Genomic DNA, 23,310 nt, shown 5'->3' with positions numbered 1-23,310 from the left:
CGAAACAGTAGCATGTTGGGTCTGCAAAAAAGGCACGTCTTTTCTGACTCCCAGCTCTGATGAGGAGGCACAATAATAGCGCTCTAGCTATGAATATTTGGGCAGTGGTTAGACCGGCCATGTCCACGTTCCCAAGCTTTGGGTGGTTTCTTCTGGGGGAAGCAGGTTATCTCCAAGCTCTAGGGGCCTACCCATTGAGTCCAAGCTTTTTAAGAAGAAGCATTACACAAAAGCATCAGACACTGCAGGGCTCCCTGGGATCCATTCATAGTGAGAGACCTTTCATAGACTTAGCCACATATGTACTTGCACAGATGCACACTCTCCTGTGTTCTGACTCGACTCCTTTGGGGCTAAGGCGTGAGACTGGCGTTGTGAATACAAACACACCATTGAGTTCTGGTATGACTCCTGCGCGACTCACCAATTGCAACTGTTGATGCACACACTGCAGGGATCTGCTGTATCTCCTGGTGTAGAGCACAGACATGTGAGATGAGGACTGCACATGCTCCTGAACTCAGACAGGTCTTCTCTAGACTCCAGAACTAGTAAATCTGGCAATCCTGTGCATTCCCTCATCTTTTTACAGGCATAGGCTTGCATTTGACTCTGTTATTCTCTAGGGCTTCTTATGTCAGATCCATTTTGGTAAGTTGTCCATCGAGGTCCTGCATCCCAAATCCATCAAACAAGTTTGGGACAATAAACTTTCTAGCCATCATTTACCACCCTACACGTCCTGCCATTTACCATAGGCCTCGTGTATCTCGTCTAGTTCTTTCCTTCCTGGCAGGCAGGCTATTATACTCGTCCTCCTCTCAAGGACTTTTTCGTATACATTATATAGACAGGTGCTTGAGGAAAGCTTCTTTTAAGAACAGGGAGAAAACTAATGTTTCGGAAACTTGCAAATCCATTAAGAGCGCATGTTCCACTCTCCAGTCAGGAGCTTTATTTTCATCTACCGACATATTGCTAAGCAAGCTCATTAAGGAGAAGGACCGTAACCGCAAAGAACGGTGATCAATCGTTGAGCAACCTAGTTTCCAGGTCGATTTAAGACAAGCACACAGGCATCCAGTTAATTCATGAAACGAAAACATGCCTCTAATTCCCGGAAGTGATGTGATCCCTGGTTCGACAGCGCCTAACGTTGAGGGTCTGCTGGGGAAGACAGGTGTTTCTGCCATTTTTGTGTAATAAAATCAGTAGTGAGAGCATGGAATTTGTGCGTAATACAAGAAGTAAAATTCATGAGAGGGCCATAATGGGTTTATTTTTGATGCAAAGGTGTGTTGTGGGCCTTCCAGCGCCTGGCAAGTGCTTGAAAATCATTCCATGCACACCCAGGCTTCTCTTAAAGTAAATGGCTGGGAGAGCTGTAATGCTTACAGCTCAGTAACTTGACCCATAAGACACTCGTCGAGTGGTGCAGTTTAAAGGTCGGTCTACAGAGCACAGTTTGATGCCAACCCCACACCATTCCGACCATAAAAATACAGTGATTTGTCGGACAGGATCCTGTGGTGGTGTGAAGCAGTTCATAGCTACGTGTTGGGCACTCTTGCAAAATAAGGCAGGCCTGGGTGGAATGGAATCAGAGGGTTAAGGAGTGAGGGTGACAAAATGAAAGTTTAGGGGGTCTCTTATAGGGTTGCCTGACTACTCATGTCTTAGGCTCTGGCTGCGGAGAATGACACCTCAAATACCCTACGGGGAAAAAATTGTACAGAGGGCTGTTTTACAGAGCTGTCAATGAGGCGTTAAACACTATGTCTAGCTGCCACTCTCTAAAAGCGTCTGATTTCTAGAGTTTTCCAAGATACGACTTCTCCCTTTCTTTCTCTAGAGGAGGCGATGTGGTGTTACAGCCAAAGCCGCCGACTTTGAAACTGATAAACCAGATTCGAGTACAGTCTGGGATCAACATTGTGTGATTCTGGACAAATCACTTAATCACCCCATGCCCAAAAAGAGTGATTATGATCTGTGTAATGTTACTGGTGCTCATGTGAATCACTCCAATGCCCATGGGTTTGCGCTATATAAAACTGCACAAATAAACAAGCATTGACAAAGCCAACAGGCCTTGCCTAAGCAAGCGCTATTGGCTTTGCCAATGTCTACTACTCTCACCACCCCCAATAACAATTTATATTTCCCCTTACTAATCCGCCACTAAACCACCTTTGGGTTCCTGATTAGTGCGCTACTCGCCAAAAATCACTTGCAAGCCTCCAGGGGTAGTATGAGCTATATAAATACAATTACAATTATAATGTGTTTTAGCCATGTTGTACACCAGCGTGGCTGCTGTTCATGTGTTAGTGGCATAGAGGAGAATGGCATGGAGTAGAGTGGAGTGTCGTGGAGTGGTGTAGAGTGGAGTGAGTTGAGTAGAGAGGAAGGGTGTAGAGTGTATACAGTGGATTGGCACAGAGTGAAGTAGAGTGTTATAGAATGGAGTGGCATCGTGTGGAGGAGAGTGTGTTTTAAAGAACAAGGGAACCCAAATAAATTGGTCAGGGACCTTGGGTAATTGCTAATTTTAAGACACCGGGGTCCCTAAACAAGAGCAGTTAAGAACAAGCGTTGGCATAGCCAATAGGTCTCGCCTTTGGGACCTTATAAGTGTTTAGCCATGCAACAGTTAATGTTGTTGAACCAAGGATATTTTACTTTATAACTAAATACTTATTCGGTTCCAAAGGCGAGACCTATTGGCTATGCCAATGCTTGTTAGGGTTGGCGACGCCTGCAGTTCATCCAATAACAGGCCCATAGGCCTAATAGACAACCTGCAGGAAGGTTTTTCAAGACAGATTGTTGATAAACTGCAAAATTGGATATATAATGAATACGTCCTGTCGCCACTCCAAGCGGGCTTTTGAGCTCAATAAGTACCTCTGACTAAGTCTTTAGGTTTGCATTCATATATTGGAAATAAGCACAGTTTAGCAACCAAAGATTATATGTTGCCTTCATGGGCTTGCAGGCCACATATGATCTGGTACCCCGTGAGAACCTCTGGCGAGTGCTTGTAGAAATGGGGGTCCCCAGTAGCCTGATTAATCTGATTGCCAGATTACATGAAAACAACTATGTTCAGGTCCACTGGGGTAGCAGAGGGGAACGGACTACCTGTATTCCCATTCTTTGTGGGGTTAGTCAGGATGTGGTAAAGGAAATGACAGCATGCAAGAATCATTGTTGTGTTTTAAATAGGAAAAATATCTGTATACTCCTTTTTGCAGATGATTCACTTCTCATCTCAAAAACCCCTATGGGTCTCCAAAACCTGATTAATAAGTTTCTGAAATTCTGCATGGTAAGTGGTCTAGGACTAAATGGGACAAAAACAAAATATATGGCCTTTGGTAAAGGCACAGCTAGAAGTAGCACGGTAAAGGTTGCCAGCAAACCCCTTGAAAGGGTTTTCTGCATTGATTACTTTAGAGTCAAAATGTCTCAAATTAACAAAAGTTCTCTTTTAACAGTCCATAGAGTTAATTCCATACTCCGACTGCATAACAGGACGTATTCCTGCTCAATCTCACCAGCCCTTAAAGCATATCGCGCCAAAGCCCAAAGTGCAGCACTTTTTGGAACCAAAGTTTGGGGTTATACTGACACCAGAAGCTGGCCGTAGCTGAGAATAGTTTTAGAAGATCACTTATCTCGGTCCAAACCAGCACCCCTCTTATCCCACTTTGACTTGAAACGTATTTTGTATGTGGTACATCTGAAACCATTAACATACTGGATTCACATTTGGTCAACCCCCGAGCTACTAGAGTATAGGGACTCCCTAGGGGATCTGATGAAAATTGGCGGTGCAATGAAGGTTTCTTGGCTATGGTTTTGTTTTTAGCTGGTGTAAGAAACTAGGCTTAGTTAAATGATAGGAGGATCCTGAAAACATTTGCAAGGCAGAGATTGCTCTTTTGAAATCAACATACTGGGCCTACGTGTACGGCCACCAAGCTACATGGGGTATCTATGACTAGTTGACAGAACAGGTTCTCGAGTTCAAACCAAGCACACATTTTGAGATAGAAGCTTTTAAGTGAGGTTCCGTCTAGTCAGTCTGCCCATGAAAGCATTTAGCAGTAAGTGGAAAAAATACCAGGCCTCCGATATGTGTCCAGCCTGCAATTTGGCCCCTGAAACAGAGGAACATTTTACTTGGTTTTGTCATGACACACTATTAACCAGCTGTTTAATCAGATTTTACATTTTCTGAGGATTATTCTTTATATATGCACCTTATGTAGTATCTTGCTGTTCTGTGCTATTTTGTGACTATTTTCTGCAAATCCCTATGTGATGAAATGAGAATCAAACTTTTTAGACTGTCTGCTTTATAATTATACTAACTGATCCTTAATTTGCTAACATTGATGATTTATTGAACACTTTGATGGCAATGGCAACAAAATAAAGTATTTTGATTATGAATTGGTAATGCCCCCCTTCTATATCTTAAAGAAACCACTTGTGTGTGATGTGTATGGTAATGTGGAAGTAAACGTCGTTGAAAATCTACTGCTGCTAAATAGTCCCCCTTGTCTAGAAAAGTAATAACATCTTGCAAGTCTGTCATTTGAACCTTTTGTTTCTTTATGTATCCGTTTACAAAGCATAGATCTAGAATACGTTGCATATTTGGGTCTTACTTTGGTACAAGCAAGAAAACAGAGTACACATCAGTGTTTTATTCCTCTTGTACCATCTTCTCTATTTCATTCCTTAACAACAGTTCCTGCAGCTTTTTTTGTAAAACTTGTAACTGGTACTTTTTGGCATGTTAATGCTTTGGTGGTCTTAATGGTGGTTTCTATATAGAGTGTATTGAGTAATCATGACAAATAATAATTACAACCCACTTGCTTGAGTAGAGGGCTTCCTGCTTTCCTAGGAATTTCTATATTCTCCCCCCCCCCGATGTGTTGTGTGTGAAAGGGAGATATGTTTGAGTTACTTGGAGGAGCTAGAGCCAGAACCTTTACAGCTTTTGCCTCTCGACTACCTAGGCCTCGAAAAAAGGGTTTGGGATGCTGTTTTCATTGAGCAGAATCTGCGAACTGGGTGGACTCATGTCTTTGTCCCTGCGAACCAGAACTATGCCTCCCCTGACCTCTCCTCCCTCGGATGGGGTGATGGGATGTCCTCTTTCAAATGTGGGCCTGTAAACTTGGATGGGCTCCCATTGATGTTACTGTTTCCTTAGCCTTTGTTACTTCTTCTCGAGTTTGGTCAACTTTTGGTCCAAAGAGGTTATTACCAGTCAGGGGCATGTCAATAATATTGAATTGTACCTAGGGTTTTAAACTTGAGATGTGCAACCATGCATGCCTTCTCAAGATCGTACACGTTGCCACCTGTCTACTTACAGTATTCGCAGCATCAAGAGCAGACTTGATGCAAGAGTTGGCAATGTTTTTATATTCCTTCAATTAAACTTTTTGCCTTTTGGTGGTATCCCTGTAGAAGATGCAACATAAGATCCTCCACGTCCTCCTAAAACTGCTGGTCATGTCTGTTTAATAGGGCATTGCATGGCTGCTGCTCTCTCCATTTCCCTCCCAACAGCTTTCAACATTTTGCTTTCTTTGTCAGGCGAAGGCTCCATTGCTGCCAGGGACATGCAGAGTCAGCTTCCTTGCTGCTGTAGACAAAAGAGCTGAGATTGAATTGGCCCTGATGTACTCTGGGTCCTGATTGGAAGCTCTTTTTTTCTTCTCAATATGAGGGGTGACTACATTCACCATCACCAGCTTCTAAAAGAAAGCCTTACTGCGCTCAACAATGTTGGGAAGCAATAGGAAGAACTTGTTTATTTCATAAACTAAACTGTGTGTTTCCAAGAGAAAAGCATTCCCTTTCTCTACCACTGTCTCTACCCTGAAGGCCTCTTCCGCCTTTTTCATGACTCCGTGGTATGTCGAGATATCAACAGGAGAGGATGGCTTCAAGGGATATGCCTCAATTTCCTCTTGAGATGAGTCTGCCTGCAGGTCTTCCAACAACATTTCCTCCTGTGGGTTGTTGAACCAAAAGTCTTCAGGGTCTCCTCCTCTTCCCCCATGTTTGCACTTCGACCTACTGCAAGTGATTCTTCCTGATTTGGCAACAGAAGCTCTTGTATTGGCTTCATAATCCCAAATGGTCTTGTTTCCTGCAGAGGCTACATGGATTCGTCAAAAGCTTTTTTTCTTCTTATACAGGTACTCAACGTCTGCTTCCAATGCCCTCTTCTTCTACTCAACCTTGATGACGTCGGAAGTTTAAGGCTGCCGATGGACCGTTTTTTCCTGAGAGAGTCCATCTCTCTTTCCCTTTCTGCGAATGATCCTCATAGTAAGCTGAGGCGATGACTTTCCGAATATCCTTACCAGTAAGTTTTTCTTTCCGGTAGGATGGAAAGTTTTTTGCGCTCCTTCAACTGTATGTTTTTTGCCATGAGAAATTATCCGTAAGTTGAATTGTGCTTTTGCTTGAAGACCTGTGTTTCAGTGCCTTGGACATATGCTTGGACGTATTTTACTTCGGCACATCCAGTGGCTTTCCGGCATGTGGCATTGTGGGGTTAGTGCCCTGATTACATAATCCTTTTCTGACCTTGCATGTAGGCATGAGTTCAACGTTTTGGTGTCCTCCCATTTGACTCTACCGTATTGTCTGAGAATCCCATCTCCCCCACTGACGGGGCACCACTTTTGTGCTTTTCCATCTCTGATAGGCTTGCTATGTCTACATTCGCCCAATGAGCTGGAAGGATTTTATTTCTGTGGACCATAGTTTTTGAATTAACGTACAAGCATGGGAGGCAGTCCTCAGACCTATATTGTTGTGGGTGACAGACCATACATATGGGGTGTTCGTCATTCACATCACTGAAAATACAAGATTTGAAAAAAATATTGTCTACGGGACCTCGTGGAAGACAATTTCTGTCGACTGGAATCTACAGAATGCTAAAGTGATTCTAGTATTTTACTGACCTCTGCTGGTCGTTTTCTATCAAGACAGTTAAATAGAGGCAGTTGCCATAAAAAATAAAAATAAATAAAGTCCCTCTGCAGAAAACAATTCTGGTATTGTACTGACCTCTACTGGTTGTTTTCTATAAAGACAGTTAAATGGAGGCAGTTGAACAGAAAAAAAGTACCTACCCAGAAGCAGACAAGTGCTAGGGCTGATATCCAGAGCCCACAAAGTACATACAAGTATATACTAAAGTATACACAAGAGGTCTTGAACGCTCAACCTAAAAAATAGTTTTAGGAAAACAAAGACTTCCAGACCCAAACACTACATGGCGGAATTCTGTAAGGCATGTGAATCTAGAAGCAATTTCATGCTGCAAAATGTTGCTTACAGCCTATACTTAAACATATCTCTGGCATTATACAGTAGACTTTATAGACTAGGCACCAATAATGAGAGCAAGGACAATTGGTTACCTTGAGGAGCTAACTATCCTATGCCATGCGTATGTCTTATCCAATAGGATATGCATCCAACAGCTTCAAGTAGTAATCACATGCGCTCTGCAACATTACACTGTCCTTTTCTGAATCTAAAACAATGGAGCAGCCACATATACATTTAGATTTCGCTGCTGCATCACTCAAAAATTAATATAACAGAATAACCAATAGTTCTGTTGTATTTCAAGAGGGATCACTAACCACACTGTTACGCAGCTACCCCATTTGGGCCTCTAAATTTATTGAGTGACTAAGTCAGAGTTCCCCTCATACGCCATACAGTATATTTAGGTGCCTTTAGCATACATGGCTTCCAAAGATCATTTCAAGACTCTAAATTCTAGGAAAATTCTAGACAGGAGCACTTCCAGAGGCATTAGCATATCTCTTAGGCCAGGAGAGCCCAGGAAGTGAATTTTACTTCCCCAGGAACTGTCTGACAAATCAGTCAGCTTGCCAGTATGAGGCCTCATTCGCCCAATGGCCTGAAAGTGGTTACCAAGAGAACCCTCTAGATCTCCCCACTGATAACTTGCTTGTTACCCTGAATCAATATACTGCTGTGAATGGGGGGGTGCATCTGCAGGGGCACAGGGCAGTCATATTCTGTCATGAACCGTGGTGCCTGGTCACCGAAATTATCTATTGCCATTCACAACCTGTTCCCCCAAAGGGTACTTATGGATAATCAACCCATTAAACCAGGCAGACGGGTCTTAGGCATATTTGAATATATACATTCTAACCCAGGATCACTGGGACAGCAGGACTTACAGGGGAGAATGTTTGGTACAAGGTGTTGCTTCATTCATTTATCTTAGAATGACAAGAGAGACAGCAGCAGAGAATTCCAACCAGACCGAGCACTGAGTCGAGGCCCTCTGCTTCTCCAACAGGATCCAAGAAGCGACTCATTTCAAGCTTCTCTCAACCCTCACAAATCTTTCCCCATTGAAGATTTAACATTTTTATAATTCGCTCCTTCCCCAACTAGTGTTGCATAAAAACTCTTGTTCTATGAAGGGCAGCTACATGTATACTGCTATTTCCTATAGGAGATGCCACGTGGTGTCTATAACTTTGCAAGCCTAGTTGTAATGCAGTCACTTGAGAATTATTAACCTTTTCCGTGCTGAGGACGGAACCGCTCCGTCATCAGCCGCGGTGGCGCTGTGCTGATGACGGAGCGGTTCCGTCATGGCCCGCCCGACGCGCCTGCGCGGCGCTGATTTCGCGCCTGCGCAGGGCATTCTATTGAGCTGGTGGGGCCATTAAGGAACCGCTCCGTCATCAGCAAAGCTCAACCGAGGCTGGTGACGGAGCGGTTCTATCACCAGCATGGGCGCACCGCGTGGCCCCCTCGCCCCCTTAGCGCTGCGGCGGAATAGCCGCCGCAGCGAAGGTGTTAAACCGCAATGTGTAAACAGAGACCAAATAGCCTCAACAACAGCCCCTGTTCCTCTTAACCATAGCCACTCAGCTGGCTCCACACTCTGCCCTGCTCTTTGTCAGCTACAACTGCCATGGCTGTCACTGTAGCTATGGGGGGATGTTAAAACCTCCATCCTTCAGATCCACGCAAGAGGATGTGGCCCAGAGGACAGCAGGAAACAATGATTCTGCCTTCTAGAATCGCAATTAAGGAGCTCAGTCAATTCCAAATTCACAATGCTGAAAGCTGCGGTTTGGAAGAAGCACCCAATCTAGGCTCACCGTTAATGTACTCTACAGACATAGATAGCGGCATTTGGTTTGTGGCGTACAAAGAAACTGCCTCATGTCACACCCCCAGATGAGGTGTAAAACAGGCCCCTGCAGCCTCCGTTCGGGGGCACTTGGTAAGTCCAAGGCCTATGAGTATCTCTGAGATATGGGATACTTAAGGGGGGGGGGGGATGGGCACCCCATTCTGCATGGGTCCCCATCAATTCGTGTAATACCACTGGACCCAGAAGAGGCGGTCTGATTTCAGACCAATTTGCAAAAATGAATGATCAATTTCAATGACGTCTATCACATACAAACAGGAAGATTTCAGTTTCCATTCTACAATTTTTCGCTGTTAATTGTTAGTTTATACTAAAACAACAAAAACTACAGAGAAGTAAAGGTAAATAGACACAAGCCAGATGCTTCTAAGTTTGCTATACATATGCTTACAGAATTGATGTCCAGAAATGTTTCGTGAGCTTCCTTGTTGGGGCGCATGCCGTCTATGTCATCCACATACTTCTTATCGGCTTGATAAAAATGCGGAGATGATAAAATAATTGGCGCACCTAGAGTTGAAAAAAGAAGGAAAATACAAACATTTAATAAAAAATATATATATATTTCCAGCAACCATTTTTTCTTGCACATTTCATTTTGTCAAGCGTGAAAACGTGTCAGCACTTCCAACCCTTTATTCTTGATTTTTTACAAATGCAGGTCTAATATTGATAACAATTGTCAAAGAAACAAAATAAAGAGCGCAGTTGGACACCCTTGAAGGGACGAGCAAGTGTACTCCTAAGAAATGAAGAACTTCCCATTTTTACTGATTGATTGATTGAGTACTGCGCAGTCAGAGTAGGAGTGATGTGACTGCCGGCAGTAGATGTAGGCAAGGATTAGTGGTTAGCAGGCAGGGAGGGATTGTAATCTCCGTCGCAGGGTTCGTTCCCTCAGTTTAAAGTAAGAGGCAGCAGGGCAAGACCAGCAGGGCGAGGCAGGGGCACTGTAACGAGCTGATCACTGATGCCAGGGAAGGCACAGGGATTCAGAGCAGCTCCCATGTCACCAACAGAGAGAGAGAGTGAGTGAGAGAAGCGGATAGGTCATTTATTTGAAGAGAGGACACACCGTCCGATATTATGTTTGATCAATGCGGCCCAAAAGAGTATTTTGAATATATACTGACAGGATTGGATTGGGATTAAAAATCGGCCCGGGCACGCTTAAAGAAAGTGGTCCACATTTGCATATTGCCTTTCCGCAAAAAACTGCTTTGGCGAAATCTTATTTAAAAAAAAGGGGGTTTAAAAAAAAGCACAGATTAGTTTACACTGGTGAAACACCTGAAAACAAGTGAGGCTACTTTTGCTCAGCCCCCTTACCCCCGCTCAATATGCATATATTAATGGCGGGCCCAGCAAGAGAGTGACACCGCTGTCCGTTGATAAAAGGGAGGTAATAGACGCCCATCACCCCCAGAAAGGCCACTCAGGCACCCTCTGGGCTGCTAGCAGCATCGAACAACACAGAAAACGCCCAACTCGGCCCCCAGGCTGCTCAAAAAAGCAGCCCACAGCTGGAATTCGGATATCGGCCCCTCGGGCATTGCCAGAGTGCCCGTGTTACCAATCCGACACTGTATACTGACTACAGAGTATGAGACTATTAGTAAAGGATGGCCAGAGACGCGGCGCCGGATGTCAGTGACGGGGACGCCGAGGAGACCCCAGGGGCAAAATATCAGCACTTAACATGGAGACTGGAACAGAAGCGAGAAGCACTGGGTGCTAGTGGTGGCCTCAAAAAGAGGGGTGTAAATGATGAGGTGACAAGCGAGGAGCGCCGTGCTGTGCTGTACCACTTTAAAAACGCCGTTTGATGGACTGCGAGCCACAGAGGAGATACTTGTGTTCTGTGGCAGCTGGTGTTCTCTGAAGGGGGTGAGGCCAACACTTGCCCTGCTTTGAGCGAGCACAGCAAGTGAGCCCGACTTCCCTGAAACAAACAGAGATAGAGCAGCTGTGGTAGAGGGAGCAACAGCACAGACTTCACTGGTGATGCAACAACTGAGCACACCAATATTGCCAAATTCAGGGCAGACTCCTCTATAAACGCACACTAGTGAACAGGCATTGAGTCAGCCAGCCGGCATTGGTGGGTATTGCCACAAGTTTCTTTACAGATGATAAAACCCCAAATCATCCAGCTCTTAAAAACACCAAGGTCTATAGCTCTTGACAATGTTTAAACTCTTTCATTGGCTATACCACTGATGTAATACAGTGCACAAACTCACTCAGCTCTTGAAACTGTCCACACTCACTTTTCTCATGATCATAGTTGGACTTCCGGTAATATTGATCTGACACGAATTCTTCTGCCATTGTTCTATGCAGACAAACTACTTTTAGATAAAATCCAGACTCCCGTTTGTCCTGACTCGCATTGTTCCGGATCAAATATGCCACCTTATTTCGATTGCATTTACAACTCATGGCGTTACAAAGCGGTAGTTACAACAACTGCGTTGTTAATTTGCATACCGTTACAACTTAATTCAGAACAACGACTTGCGCTGTAAGGGGCGCTGGATGTTGGAATAGTATAATTTACTATTCCAACTCCAGTCTGTGCGGACAGTAGGGAAGGTGTTGGATTTTAAATCCAACATCTTCTGCCCCTTACAACGCAAGTCGTTGTTCCGAACTGTGCTGTAACGGTATGCAAACGAACGCTGCTTACCTTCCTGGTCATATCTTGGCTCACCCTACTATTGATGCCTGCTAGATTCCATAGGCTCTTGTTATTATGCAGACTGGAACTGCTGTCGGTCATATTCATGTTCACACTGATGTTGACACTTGACATCGCCAAGTCTCCTTATATTCCTGGACACCTTCCGCACCCACAGGGAACACATCCCCATGAAAACTAAGACAGCCAGGCAACATATCTTCATACTACAGAAACTGAAGCCACTCCTAACAGATAGCAACTTCAGAACAGGCCTCATACTCTCGCATCTGGATGGTGGCAATGTCCTGCACCACTACTTCCCAGACTTGCAGCACATTTCCTTAAGGAGATCCTACATGTAGCAGGAGGACTTATCAAGGGCCAGAAGTGATATGACCACATTACCCCAACTACTGTGGTGTCACGTCCCTAAACGTAACGAGGAATGCATGAGGGAGGTTGGCGGTCTGGCGCTATACAGCAGCGCAGTACCGCAGGTCACCACTCGACCACTACTGGGTAAAACCATTAAAACCCGACGACTTCCCTCACGCTGGCACTTCTGATACCGCTTCGGACGCTGAGGAGCTCGCCCTTCTATCAGTTGGTGCTGGCGCACGCTCAGTTCCCCGAGACTCCTACGGTAAGCGCTGGAGCGCGTTACCGTTCCTTCCTTGTTGGTCAACCTCACGGTGAGCGCTGGAGCGCAACACCGTACTTTTGCCCTGCTGTGTTTCTTACGGTGAGCGCTGGAGTGCAACACCGTACATTTGTCTTGTTATTTGGCTTATGGTGAGCGCAGGAGCGCGTCGCCATTCATAGCCCTGTTTTCGCCCGGTAAGCGCAGGAGCACGTTACCGTTTCTTGCCCTGATTATTGTTTCATCATGGTGAGCGCAGGAGCGCAACACCGTACATTTGCATTTCTGTTTGCTTGTGGTGAGCGCAGGAGCGCGACACTGTTCTGTTCCTTGATCTTCCTGGTGCTTGTTACCTTTTCACCCCCTCATCTTCACGGGGAGCGCAGGAGTGCTTCACCTATACTTCCTTTGCCTTTATACCGTATACTTAGCGCAGGAGCGCGTTGTTAATTTCTTTCTACCGCAGTCTGGGGATACCTGGAATCTTCCCTTCCTTCAGGTGACTATCATTTCTGTTGATCTTCCTGGTTAGCGAACGCATGGGAATGAGTGTGCATGCTGAATATTACAGCTGGTGATTGTGTCTTCCTGCCTTGGAGCCTGAAGGAAGGAAAATCCACAATCACCCAGGAGGGTCCATTGTTCACCAAACTTTCAGGCACATCCCTACCAGGATTCCTTCCCCCGGCTGTCACCATGCCCCGGTCTGGTAATATTAAGGTAGGACAAGGGAGCAGGTGGGAGACGGTGGAGGTTATTCATGTCATCCCTGCGAGACTACTCTACAGGCAGGCGGTAAGGCTTGTGGGGTCCTTGACATGTGGAACTCCACTGACTGCCATTCACTCTGCATTTAATACTACTGTTGTCGTGCTCTCGTATAGCAAATATATCAAAAGAGACTGAGCCAAAGAATTACTATTAGTCTTGCTTAGTTTCACCATTCTTTTCTAAGCGGGAGTTACACTCCTCATTTACAGTTCCACACTAAAAGTGGCAGTAAGACACAGATGCAGTAAGCAACAATAACATACAGTCCTAAAAATGACAGTGCATTTATTTATTCACATTTATCAGCACTTGGCTGGTAGCAAACATTAATGGCATTTCCAAGATGTAATGATGCATCTCTGAAAATCAGAGTAAATGTAGTTGTAAGCAATAATACTGATCCTGCACATTTTTACAATTACCACTCCACTTTAAATGTTGGATGTATACTCTAGGTGTCTTCGCTCTTACACCACTATTACTAGGACTATAGAGATGTGCATATTTCAGTTAGAGGTCTTCACGCTCAAATTCCCACCCCACATGCCTGTTGTAGTAGAACAAGTTACTTACCTTTGGTAAAAATGTATCTGGTAGAGACATATATTAGTTGTAGATTCCTTACCTTAGAATTTCCCCAGGCTAGAATTTCCTCCACGCGTCAGTCTGAACCCAAAGATTCTTTCATCAGCAGTTCCCCTGCATGCGATTAGGTGGCGTTGGCCAGGTCTGCGTCATCGTGGCCTCTGGAATGAGGTTGCGGGACCTACATAGATGACGCCCATGTGCACTGACGTTACTTCTTAACACGACTTTCCAGGCCATAAGCACAGAGCCTTGAAAGATACTGACCACTGGTGTGTCAAAACTAGGACCCTATAGGGGACTTTCTTCATCTATAATTCAGTTCGCATAGCGGGGAGGATATGCGGGGCAGTAAGAAATCTACAAATTATATATCCATCTACTAGATACATCGTGACCGAAGGTAAGTTACTTGTTCATCTGATAGACATTATTAGTTGCAGATTCCTTACCTTAGAATAGATACCCCAGAAATACCATCCCCGTAGGAGGGTCTGCAAACCAAGATCATACCAGGAAGTCCTTGAGGACTGAACGGGCAAAGTACTTGTCCCTCCAGACTTGGCTGTCTAGGCAGTAGTGCCTGGTAAACGTGTGCAAGGATGCCCGCGTTGCTGCCTGACAGGTGTAAAGGACTGGGACTCCATGCTATTGCCGTGGTTGCTGCCGTTGCTCTGGCGGAATGAGCACACAACCTCATTGGAGTCCTTCTTCATCAAAGCATAGCATATTTTGATGCAAAGGACAACCCCTTGGGACATGGTCAGTTTTTGAGCAGCTCGACCTTTCTTGGTACTCACATAGCTAATGAGAGTGGATCATCCACTGGAAAGTCTGTTGTGCAAACAAGGTAAAAAAAGACCATGCACATTTTGGGTCCAGACGGTGGAGTCTCTTTCCTCCTTGGAGGGATGCAGGGGTGGGTAAAAGGTTGGAAGATTGATAGATTGACGCACATGAAAAGGCGTGATGACCTGAAGGGATGAAGATTTTGTCTGAAGCCCCACTTAATCCCGAAAGACAGACAAGCATTTTTAATGCAATAGGTCTTGCATTACTGGAAGTTTGAGCTATTGGCGTTGCAAATAATAATGTTTATTAGATTTGTTTTGTTAACAAATATCCCAGCAGTAGCATTAATAAGGGTGGAGTACCTTAGGTGGTTAACATAAGTCCCTTTACAAGTCCACAGGGACACCTCGTACCAGCCTGTGGTACTGCACCCTTTTCTTGCTTTATTGATTTTATTATATTACTTATGCTACAGCTTGGATATTTTTAAACAAAAACATTTGCAGCGCCAATAGCTCAACTTTCACTAATGTAAGACCTTTGCATTGCAAATGCTTGTTACACATATTAACACTGTCCGAGCAAAGGTTTTATCTCAATAGTAGCAGTTTCGGACACAAATGCAGCAATAAACAATAGAAAGGTGACCAGTCATCCTTTGCACAAGGCCTTTCACTGTGCTGCAACATGCATTGTTGACTTTACAGTAACTTTTGATCTGTTTGAGGTAAAAACATAATTTTGTTAACCCCTTCGCCGCTGCATGAATTTCGCCGCGGTGTGTGTGTGAGTGTGGGGGGGGGGGGGTACGTGGACGTGCATGCTCATGACGGCTTCAGGCCATCATAAATCACGGTAGGCGTGTGCTCATGACGGCTGGGAGCTGCCAGAACTCCGCCCACTGATTAATCCGACTGCACAAGCAGGGAATTAATAGCACATGGGCGGAGCGGCAACGTTCTGACCGCTCACAGCCGTCATGAGCATCCGCCTACTGTGACTCATGACAGCCGGGAGCCGTCAAGAGCACCAAAGGTGGTTAAAAAGCACATGATGGGGTCATGTGGCAAATTCATAAACATGCAGAAAATTAAGCAGCTGCAAAACTCTTATAATTCCAGTGGCCTTGCCTAAAATAGGCAAGACAGGAGGCAGAGGGGATTAACTCCTATAAGGAAAGCATGGATTAAAAATCAAGAAGAGGGTAGAATGTACACCTAGACAGGAAGCAGGCATCTTGAACACCCCTAAGACAGGCTGCAGATGGTGTATATGCCAGACTGGAATTATCCAACAGAGGATTTTTTCTTGATAGTATGAAGATGGAATGTAGCCTATGAGGAAACATATCCCACACAGTATGCAGACGGGACATCTCCAAGGCAGGATCCTGAAGGAACACTTAACTGTGGAGAGATTCCTGTTCCACACATGCTATACTATTGTGGGTAGGTCAATAAAAATCAATCCAGCAGGTTCGGTGGCAGACTCCATTATTTAGTATCAGATGTTTGCTATTCCATGGTTCTTTAGTTAAAAGTAACACTTCATTTTACTCATAAAAAGTTCTACCTAATACTGCAGCCTTCTAAGCAGTAGCAAATGGCTCACCACTGCTAGCTTAGCTAATAAGTACATCTCATTCACTTAGCGCCATGATGTGTGCTTAGAGAAACACAATCCACAATGAATGGTAAAAAACAAAAAAACATTGTTTATTTTTTTAAACCAGTTATGATTAAATTGATTTGCATTCAATGCACTTTTGATTTGTTACCATGCAGGTTGCAAAAATGCTAAACTATTATAAAGTTCAAACCAATACTAGAGAGTTTTAAGTGAATGACAGTGTTCAAATTGGGCTATATAAAAAAGTAATAGGACTTTGCTAGGGAAAGATAGAGGTGGAGAATAACAACAGTTTTAAATTAATAAACCAGCAATGGACAGTAATTGTACAGTACTAATGTGGCTATATTCAAGGGTAATTTTGTTAGATAAGGCTGACCTTCCAGTTCTAATGATTAGTAAGTGAACGAGGAAGTAGAAGTGGGGTTATTTAAAGGTGAAATAGGACTATGTAGGGAATAGGAAGAGAAAGAGGTTTAAGCCAGTTTAAAAATAATAATCCTTCAAAGGGCATTAAGATTAATAGCAGTGAGAAGCGTCAATTCAATGATAACTTTGTTAAGGAAGGATCACTTCCTATTTCTGGTTGGAAGCATACTTCATGGCATCTACCTGCGCTGCTGGATAAGGGTACTAGTAGCGCAAGACCATTAAAGGGGGCGTGGCAAACAATATCGCACATGTGAGTATTTCTTGTGTCACAATTGTTGCTTGATCCATGTCTGTGGTGCAGAAACTATTACCTCTGCACTCCACTCTTCAAGAGAATGCCCCACTGTTGTATTTCCTGCACTCCTGGTATTACAAAAGCACGTTCACAGAACTCCTAAATTGTTCCACACAGTGCTTCTTGGGCTCAAATATGCAGACACTTTGCACAGCACCCTGAAACTGCTTAGTGACGTGTGTGCTACTCTTGCTAATACTCCTTGGTTGTGTCCGACTCAAACAGCTATTATTGCTGATAAGCTAATATTACCGCTCTATATTTAATAGAAACACAAATACAGAAAAATATTTGAATCTCTTTTACATCAGTGACACAAACGGCATGAGGTATGGTCCTGCCCTTCCTGGCAGAAATCTCCGAGCCCACTGGCTCAAGGAGATTGAAGCTGGCAAGATTGTTCATTTTTGGAACTGCTGCAAAATGGACATGCTGCATTTCGGAAAGGGCAGCGAAATAGACATGCTGCATTTTGCAAATGGCTGCGACATGCTGCATTTTGCAAAGGGCTGCGACATGCTGCATTTTGCAAAGGGCTGCGACATGGACAAGCTGCAATTTGGAAAGAGCTGAGACATGCTTTAGCGAAGAACCGAAAGCGGCTGAAAATCACGACCGAAAAAGAGGCGAGGGCAGAAAAAAAAATTGAGCAGTTTCGAGGAACCCATTAGAGTGGCAATGCCAATTGCACAAGTTACTTACCTTCAGTAACGATATATCTGTGAGAGACATTAGTTAGTGATAGATTCCTTACCTTAGAATTACCCCCAGGCGACAGACTGGATCCGGAAAGTTTTTGTCAGCAGTACCCCAGCGCGTCAGAAGGTGGCGTCGTGCAGCTCCGCGTCCGTCGTAGGCATTGTGATTGCCGGAATGACATCGCGGCAGCTACTTAGACGCCGCCCTCACGCGCTGACGTCAGTTCTGTACACGACTTTCCACGCCAGGAACGCAGAGCCATGCAAGACACTGACCACTGGTGCATTGAAATTAGGGCCCTGAAAGGGATGACCTTAACCCTAGAAATCAGTTCGCACAACGGGGAGGATGGGTGGGGCGGTAAGGAATCTATCACTAACTAATATCTTTTACAGATATATCGTTACCGTGTTAAAGATTGCAGGAATTGCTGTTTGCATGAGCTGAAAGCCATTTTGTACTTGGCAGCCATCTTAGTTAGCCATGTGCTTGCCATGTGCTTTCTCCCTCTTCCAGAGCCTTGTACATGCTCAGAAAGGCCTAGCTGGGAGAATGCACCTGCTCCTAGTATGTAACTGTCAGGCTATTCTTGCTGATGTAAGGAGAAATATCTCTCCTCCCACTTTGTTGAGCAAGCACATTTTGTATAGCCATATTAGTCAGTAAGCATGCTTGTATGTGCCAGGACCTCCCCTTGGTTTTATGCTGATTATGTAACCTATGCATATATAAGGCCCCTGTTCTCTGTACTCCTTAGAATGCCTCCTATAGTGGCCTGAGGGTACTGTGTGACGCAGTCTCCCTTATCTGAGGTTAATAAATGCACTGTTTTTATATTACAGCTTCTTTGTTGGTTTAAAGGACCAGGTGTATCAGTGAACCCCTTAGAAGGTTTTTATTTCTTCAATCAAAGGTAAGTAACTTGTGCATCTGAAAGAGGCACGTTAGTGATAGATTCCTTACATTAGAATAGATACTCCAGCAATACCAACCCCGGTAGTGGGTCTGCAAACCAAGCTCACACCAGAAAGTCACAGAGAACAGAACAGCCAAAGAAGCAGTCTATCCGGACTTGGCTGTCAAGGCAATAATGCTTAGTAAAAGTGTGCAGCGAGGCCCACGTGGCCGCCTGACAGATGTCTTGCAGGGGGACACCATGTCCCAATGCAGTAGTAGCTGCTGTTGCCCTGGTAGAATGGGTGCGCAACCCTACAAGAGGTCCCTTTTTAGCCAGAGAATAACAGGCTTTATACACACGACGATCCAGCGGGAAATCGTCCCCTTGTGTACAGCCCGGCCTTTCTTGGCGCCCACGTAGCCAACAAAGAGCTGGTAATCCACCCGGAACCTTTGTGTGCGATTCAGGTAAAATGAGAGCGCACGTTTTGGGTCCAGACGGTGGAGCCTCTCTTCCTCTCTGGAAGGGTGCGGAGGCGGAAAGAAAGTGGGCAAGGTGATAGTTTGCCCGATGTTGAAGGGAGTAACAACCTTTGGCAAGAAGGAAGGATGAGTGAGGAGCACAACCTTAGCCAGATGAACAGACAGAAAAGGAGGTTTACAGGAAAGAGCCTGGAGCTCACTCGTGCGCCTAGTGGAGGTGATGGCAACCAAGAAAGCAGTCTTCAAAGACAGTAAATGAAGAGAACAGTTGTGAAGTGGCTATAAAGGAGCGAACATCACATAAGTAAGAACCAAATTCAAGTCCCACTGCGGCATCACAAACGGAATAGGAGGGAAAAGGTGAGTAATGCCTTTGAGAAATCTATTTACAACACGGGACTTGAAAAGAGGGGGCTAATCAGGAAGCCTGAGGAAGGCTGAAATTGCCAAAAGGTAGCCCTTAATAGTGCCCAGAGCAGGGCCCTGCCGGGCCAAAGAAAGAAGGAACAAAAGGACTCCTAAAAGAGGTAGAATGGGGATCCATAGCAGTGGCGTCACTAGGGTTGGTGTCACCCAGTGCGGGTAACTCATGGTGTCACCCCCTCACGACTTACCCCATGAATCCATGATGTACCTCCTCGAGGAGATGTATTCATCTGTGCAGCACCCACGGAGGGGGTCCTCTGGCCTTTCCAAGCCCACTCCTCTACACCGGAGTCTAAAGCACTGCAGAGGTGTTACCCATCCTTTCGTAACTCCTTTCTCACTGCCACAGTGCCAAGTGCCAGTGCCGGCTCTGTGATCTGCCCACGTGTGCAGAGAGGGGCACTGGGTACCGTGCTGGCCAGTTTGTAAGGGTGTACGCTGTATCTAGATGTAACAAGCGGAATAGCTACGGATACAATACCTCCCCCTTGATCCCAGCTGCATCTTGTCACTGGTCCCCTGCAACTTCTTCCCTTTGTTTTTGTATTTAACTAGTAGGGTTTACATATCACTTCCTCCTGAATACCTAAAGTCCTATGGGTCCAAACCCCGAGCGCCGCAGCCTGATCTGACGTAAACCACCAGTGACCGCTCGCCTGTAGCACGTTTCTGTTCCAACCTTACAGGGACACAGACGCGACAGAACAGTGACAAGCGAGCCCCTCTCTGACAATATCATGAAATAAATTCTTATTATTACAATAAATGTTAGTTTTATCGAAAAGAGCTGCACTTTTCTCTTTCATGTGAGCCTGTCTCCAGATCTGATCATGTAGATCACTATGGGGTAACCCAGTATCCCTCAGAACCTGGGCAGAACGATTTAGTAAATACAGCGCATCTATCTTGACCCCGAGCGCCCCCTCCCTTGCAGGGTCACCCCCGGTAAGGGAACGTTCCCCTTACGTGACAAAGGTCCGATCTCCAGAAGACATTTGATGAAGGAACATGATCCAAAGTCCAATGTGCCCCTTCTGTGCTCTCTGTAAAATGAACGCCCTCATATCATAATACGGTTCGAAAGTCCCATTTCTAACGCCCCCCTCCCAAATAGTTATAACAGAACCCTCCACACTATGGACCCCTGTTGTGAAGGGCGGGTGAAACTCAAAGACTTTCTACGGAAAGAACATGACCCCACATATTGTGTTCTGGGTCCTTCCTCAGACGGGTGCTGCCAGCCTGCAAATGGGCACGGACGTGGGAGGGGGGCTCGTTTGCTCTGGCACATTTAGCCAACGACCCCCCACGATCTCCTGAAGTCCACGGAGACATTGACATTTTTATATTTGGTTCTCTTTTATTTCATCAACAAGAGCCTCTACTGGCGAGCGATGCGCTATAAAACACTTAACACAGCGCTCTGCAAATCTCTTTTTAATGGAATAACACTAAATAAAATTGCCAATTCGATCATTTCTACTAACAGGACATCACACTTACAGGATAGGGGCGCACAGACCAGCGAAGCCCCCATATCACTCCTAATAAACATCCCCCGCTGTCTGATCCCCAGTACAGCGCCCACTAAAAGACAAGTGCTCCAAAACCATGCGTAATTTCCCAAGAAAAAGATGGCAATTTCCCCACTGAAAAACAGAGTCATAATACACCACACAGCTAAAACGTTTAACAGAATAAAAAACCAAAACATTTTGATTCCATTTAGTACATTTCATATTCTTGTAAGCTCTTTTTTTTTCTTTCTTATCAGCACCAAGGTCAAGGTTTAAATTTTTTCTTTCTAAGAGCAAATAAAACCAACGTTTCATTTTTTTCTAAACTTCAGGTGATTTGTCTAATTACTCAGAGACTTGGGAAGTGGAGCGATTTCCATAGTTTAGCTCCTTGGACACACAGACATTTAATTAATTTGCCACAGTGGAAGAGATGGCAGTGGAGCACTGTGCATTGTTCTAGAATTATACAATCCTTCAGGCTGGGAGAAGAAACTGTCAAGTTTACTCCTTGAAGGCGAGGTAAGGCCCGCACTGCTGACAGATAGTAATAATATTTAGCATGTTGGTGTTACGGACCACGGTGTCACCCCATGTGATGGCGTCACCTGGTGCGGTCCGCACCCCCCGCACCCCCCTAGTGACGCCACTGATCCATAGCCTTTGCTGTGCACCATGCCACAAATGTGTTCCACCGGTAGGCGTATACCGATTTAGTGAAGGGACGCCTGGCTACCAGAATGATATCACAGACTTCAGGAGGCAAGTCAAATGGAATCAACTGTTGCCGCTCAATCTCCATGCATGGAGGTGGAGGCTGGACAGGTTCGGGTGAAGGACCATCCCCTGCTGCTGCAACAGAAGATCCTCCGGAAGAGGCAGTCAGATCGGGGGATCCACGCTCATACTGAGTAGTTTGGGATACCAAATTCTTCTAGCCCAGTCCGGGGCCACAAGAATGACTTGGGCCCGGTCGTGCATGATCTTCTTCAGCACTCTGGGTAGAAGTGGTATAGGCGGAAAGGAGTACAATAGACCACAACTCCACTTGTGACGAAAAGTGTCACTGAGCGAGTGCCGCCTTGGAAATTCCAAAGCACAGAACTGTTGGCACTGCGTGTTCTCTTCAGTGGCGAATAGATCTAACCAAGGCTCTCCCCACTGTTAAAAGAAACCTTGCACCACCTCTGAGTGAAAACGCCATTCGTGATCCATCATGCACCTGCCCCTGAGTTTGTCCGCCCTAGCATTCAAAGAACCTGCCAAGTGTTGAACCACCAAGGAAATGCCTTGACGTTCAAGCCATGTCCAGAAACGCAAAGCCTCCTGACACTGGGTCCACGACCCCACCCCGCCTTGCTTATTGCAGTACCACATGGCGGTGGTGTTGTCTGTGAACACCTGCACTACTGTACCCTTGACAGAGGGAAGGAATGCCTTCAGTCAAGGTGGATCGCCCGGAGCTCCAGAAGGTTGATATAGAGCCTGGACTCCGCTGGAGACCAGAGGCCTCTGATCTCCACCTCTACCATGTGGCCGCCCCATCCTAGGAGGGACGCATCCGTCACCACAGTGTGCTCCGGTTGGGGAAGTGAGAGTGGTCTGCTGCTGACTCAATGCTGGTTCATGAGCCACTACTGCAACTGTTGTGCAGTGCCCTCTGAGATCTGGACGTACTCGGATAGGTCCCCTTGATGCTGTGCCCACTGGAACTTCAGGTCCCACTGCAGAGCCCGCATATGCCATCTGGCATGATTGGTCAGCAGGAGGCCATGAGGCCCAGCAGCCTCAAGGTCATCCTGACCGAAACCTAGGACAAGAGCTGAAAGATCATTATCATAATCCAAATGTCCCAGACTCGCTGTTTGGGAGGATTTACCCGAAACTGTGCCATGTCCAGAACCGCTCCGATAAAGAGGCGCTTCTGAGAGGGAATCAGGTGCGACTTCGGCACGTTGATGGAGAACCCCAGCAAATGCAAGAGGTCTGCAGTAGTCCGGAGGTGGGGCCGGAAGGACGGGGATATGAAAATAATGGTCCTGCAAGTCCAACGCTACCAGCCAATCTTGCGGGTCTAGGGCAGACAAGACCTGAGCAAGTGTGAGCATCTTGAACTTTTCATTCCAGAGGAAGCAATTGACATTCCGAAGGTCTAAGATGGGGCGCAGGCCCTTGTCCTTCTTTGGAACCAAGAAG

At 45.5% G+C, this 23,310-nt stretch overlaps 1 protein-coding gene across 1 annotated transcript in view; it reads right to left on the bottom strand.

Moving 5' to 3' along the window:
* Window positions 1–23,310, bottom strand: part of SCARB2 (scavenger receptor class B member 2) — a 485,622-nt gene that overhangs the window by 86,274 nt on the left and 376,038 nt on the right. Inside the window, exon 8 of the mRNA XM_078676388.1 lies at window positions 9,657–9,775. Coding sequence (XP_078532514.1) covers window positions 9,657–9,775 — 119 coding nt within the window. The remainder of the gene's footprint in view (window positions 1–9,656; window positions 9,776–23,310) is intronic.

The sequence above is a fragment of the Lissotriton helveticus genome, chromosome 2_1 (assembly GCF_964261635.1).
Source record: "Lissotriton helveticus chromosome 2_1, aLisHel1.1, whole genome shotgun sequence".
Lineage (NCBI taxonomy): Eukaryota > Metazoa > Chordata > Amphibia > Caudata > Salamandridae > Lissotriton > Lissotriton helveticus.
The sequence above is the reverse complement of the archived record's forward strand: the minus strand, read 5'-3'. Positions and strand labels throughout refer to the sequence as shown.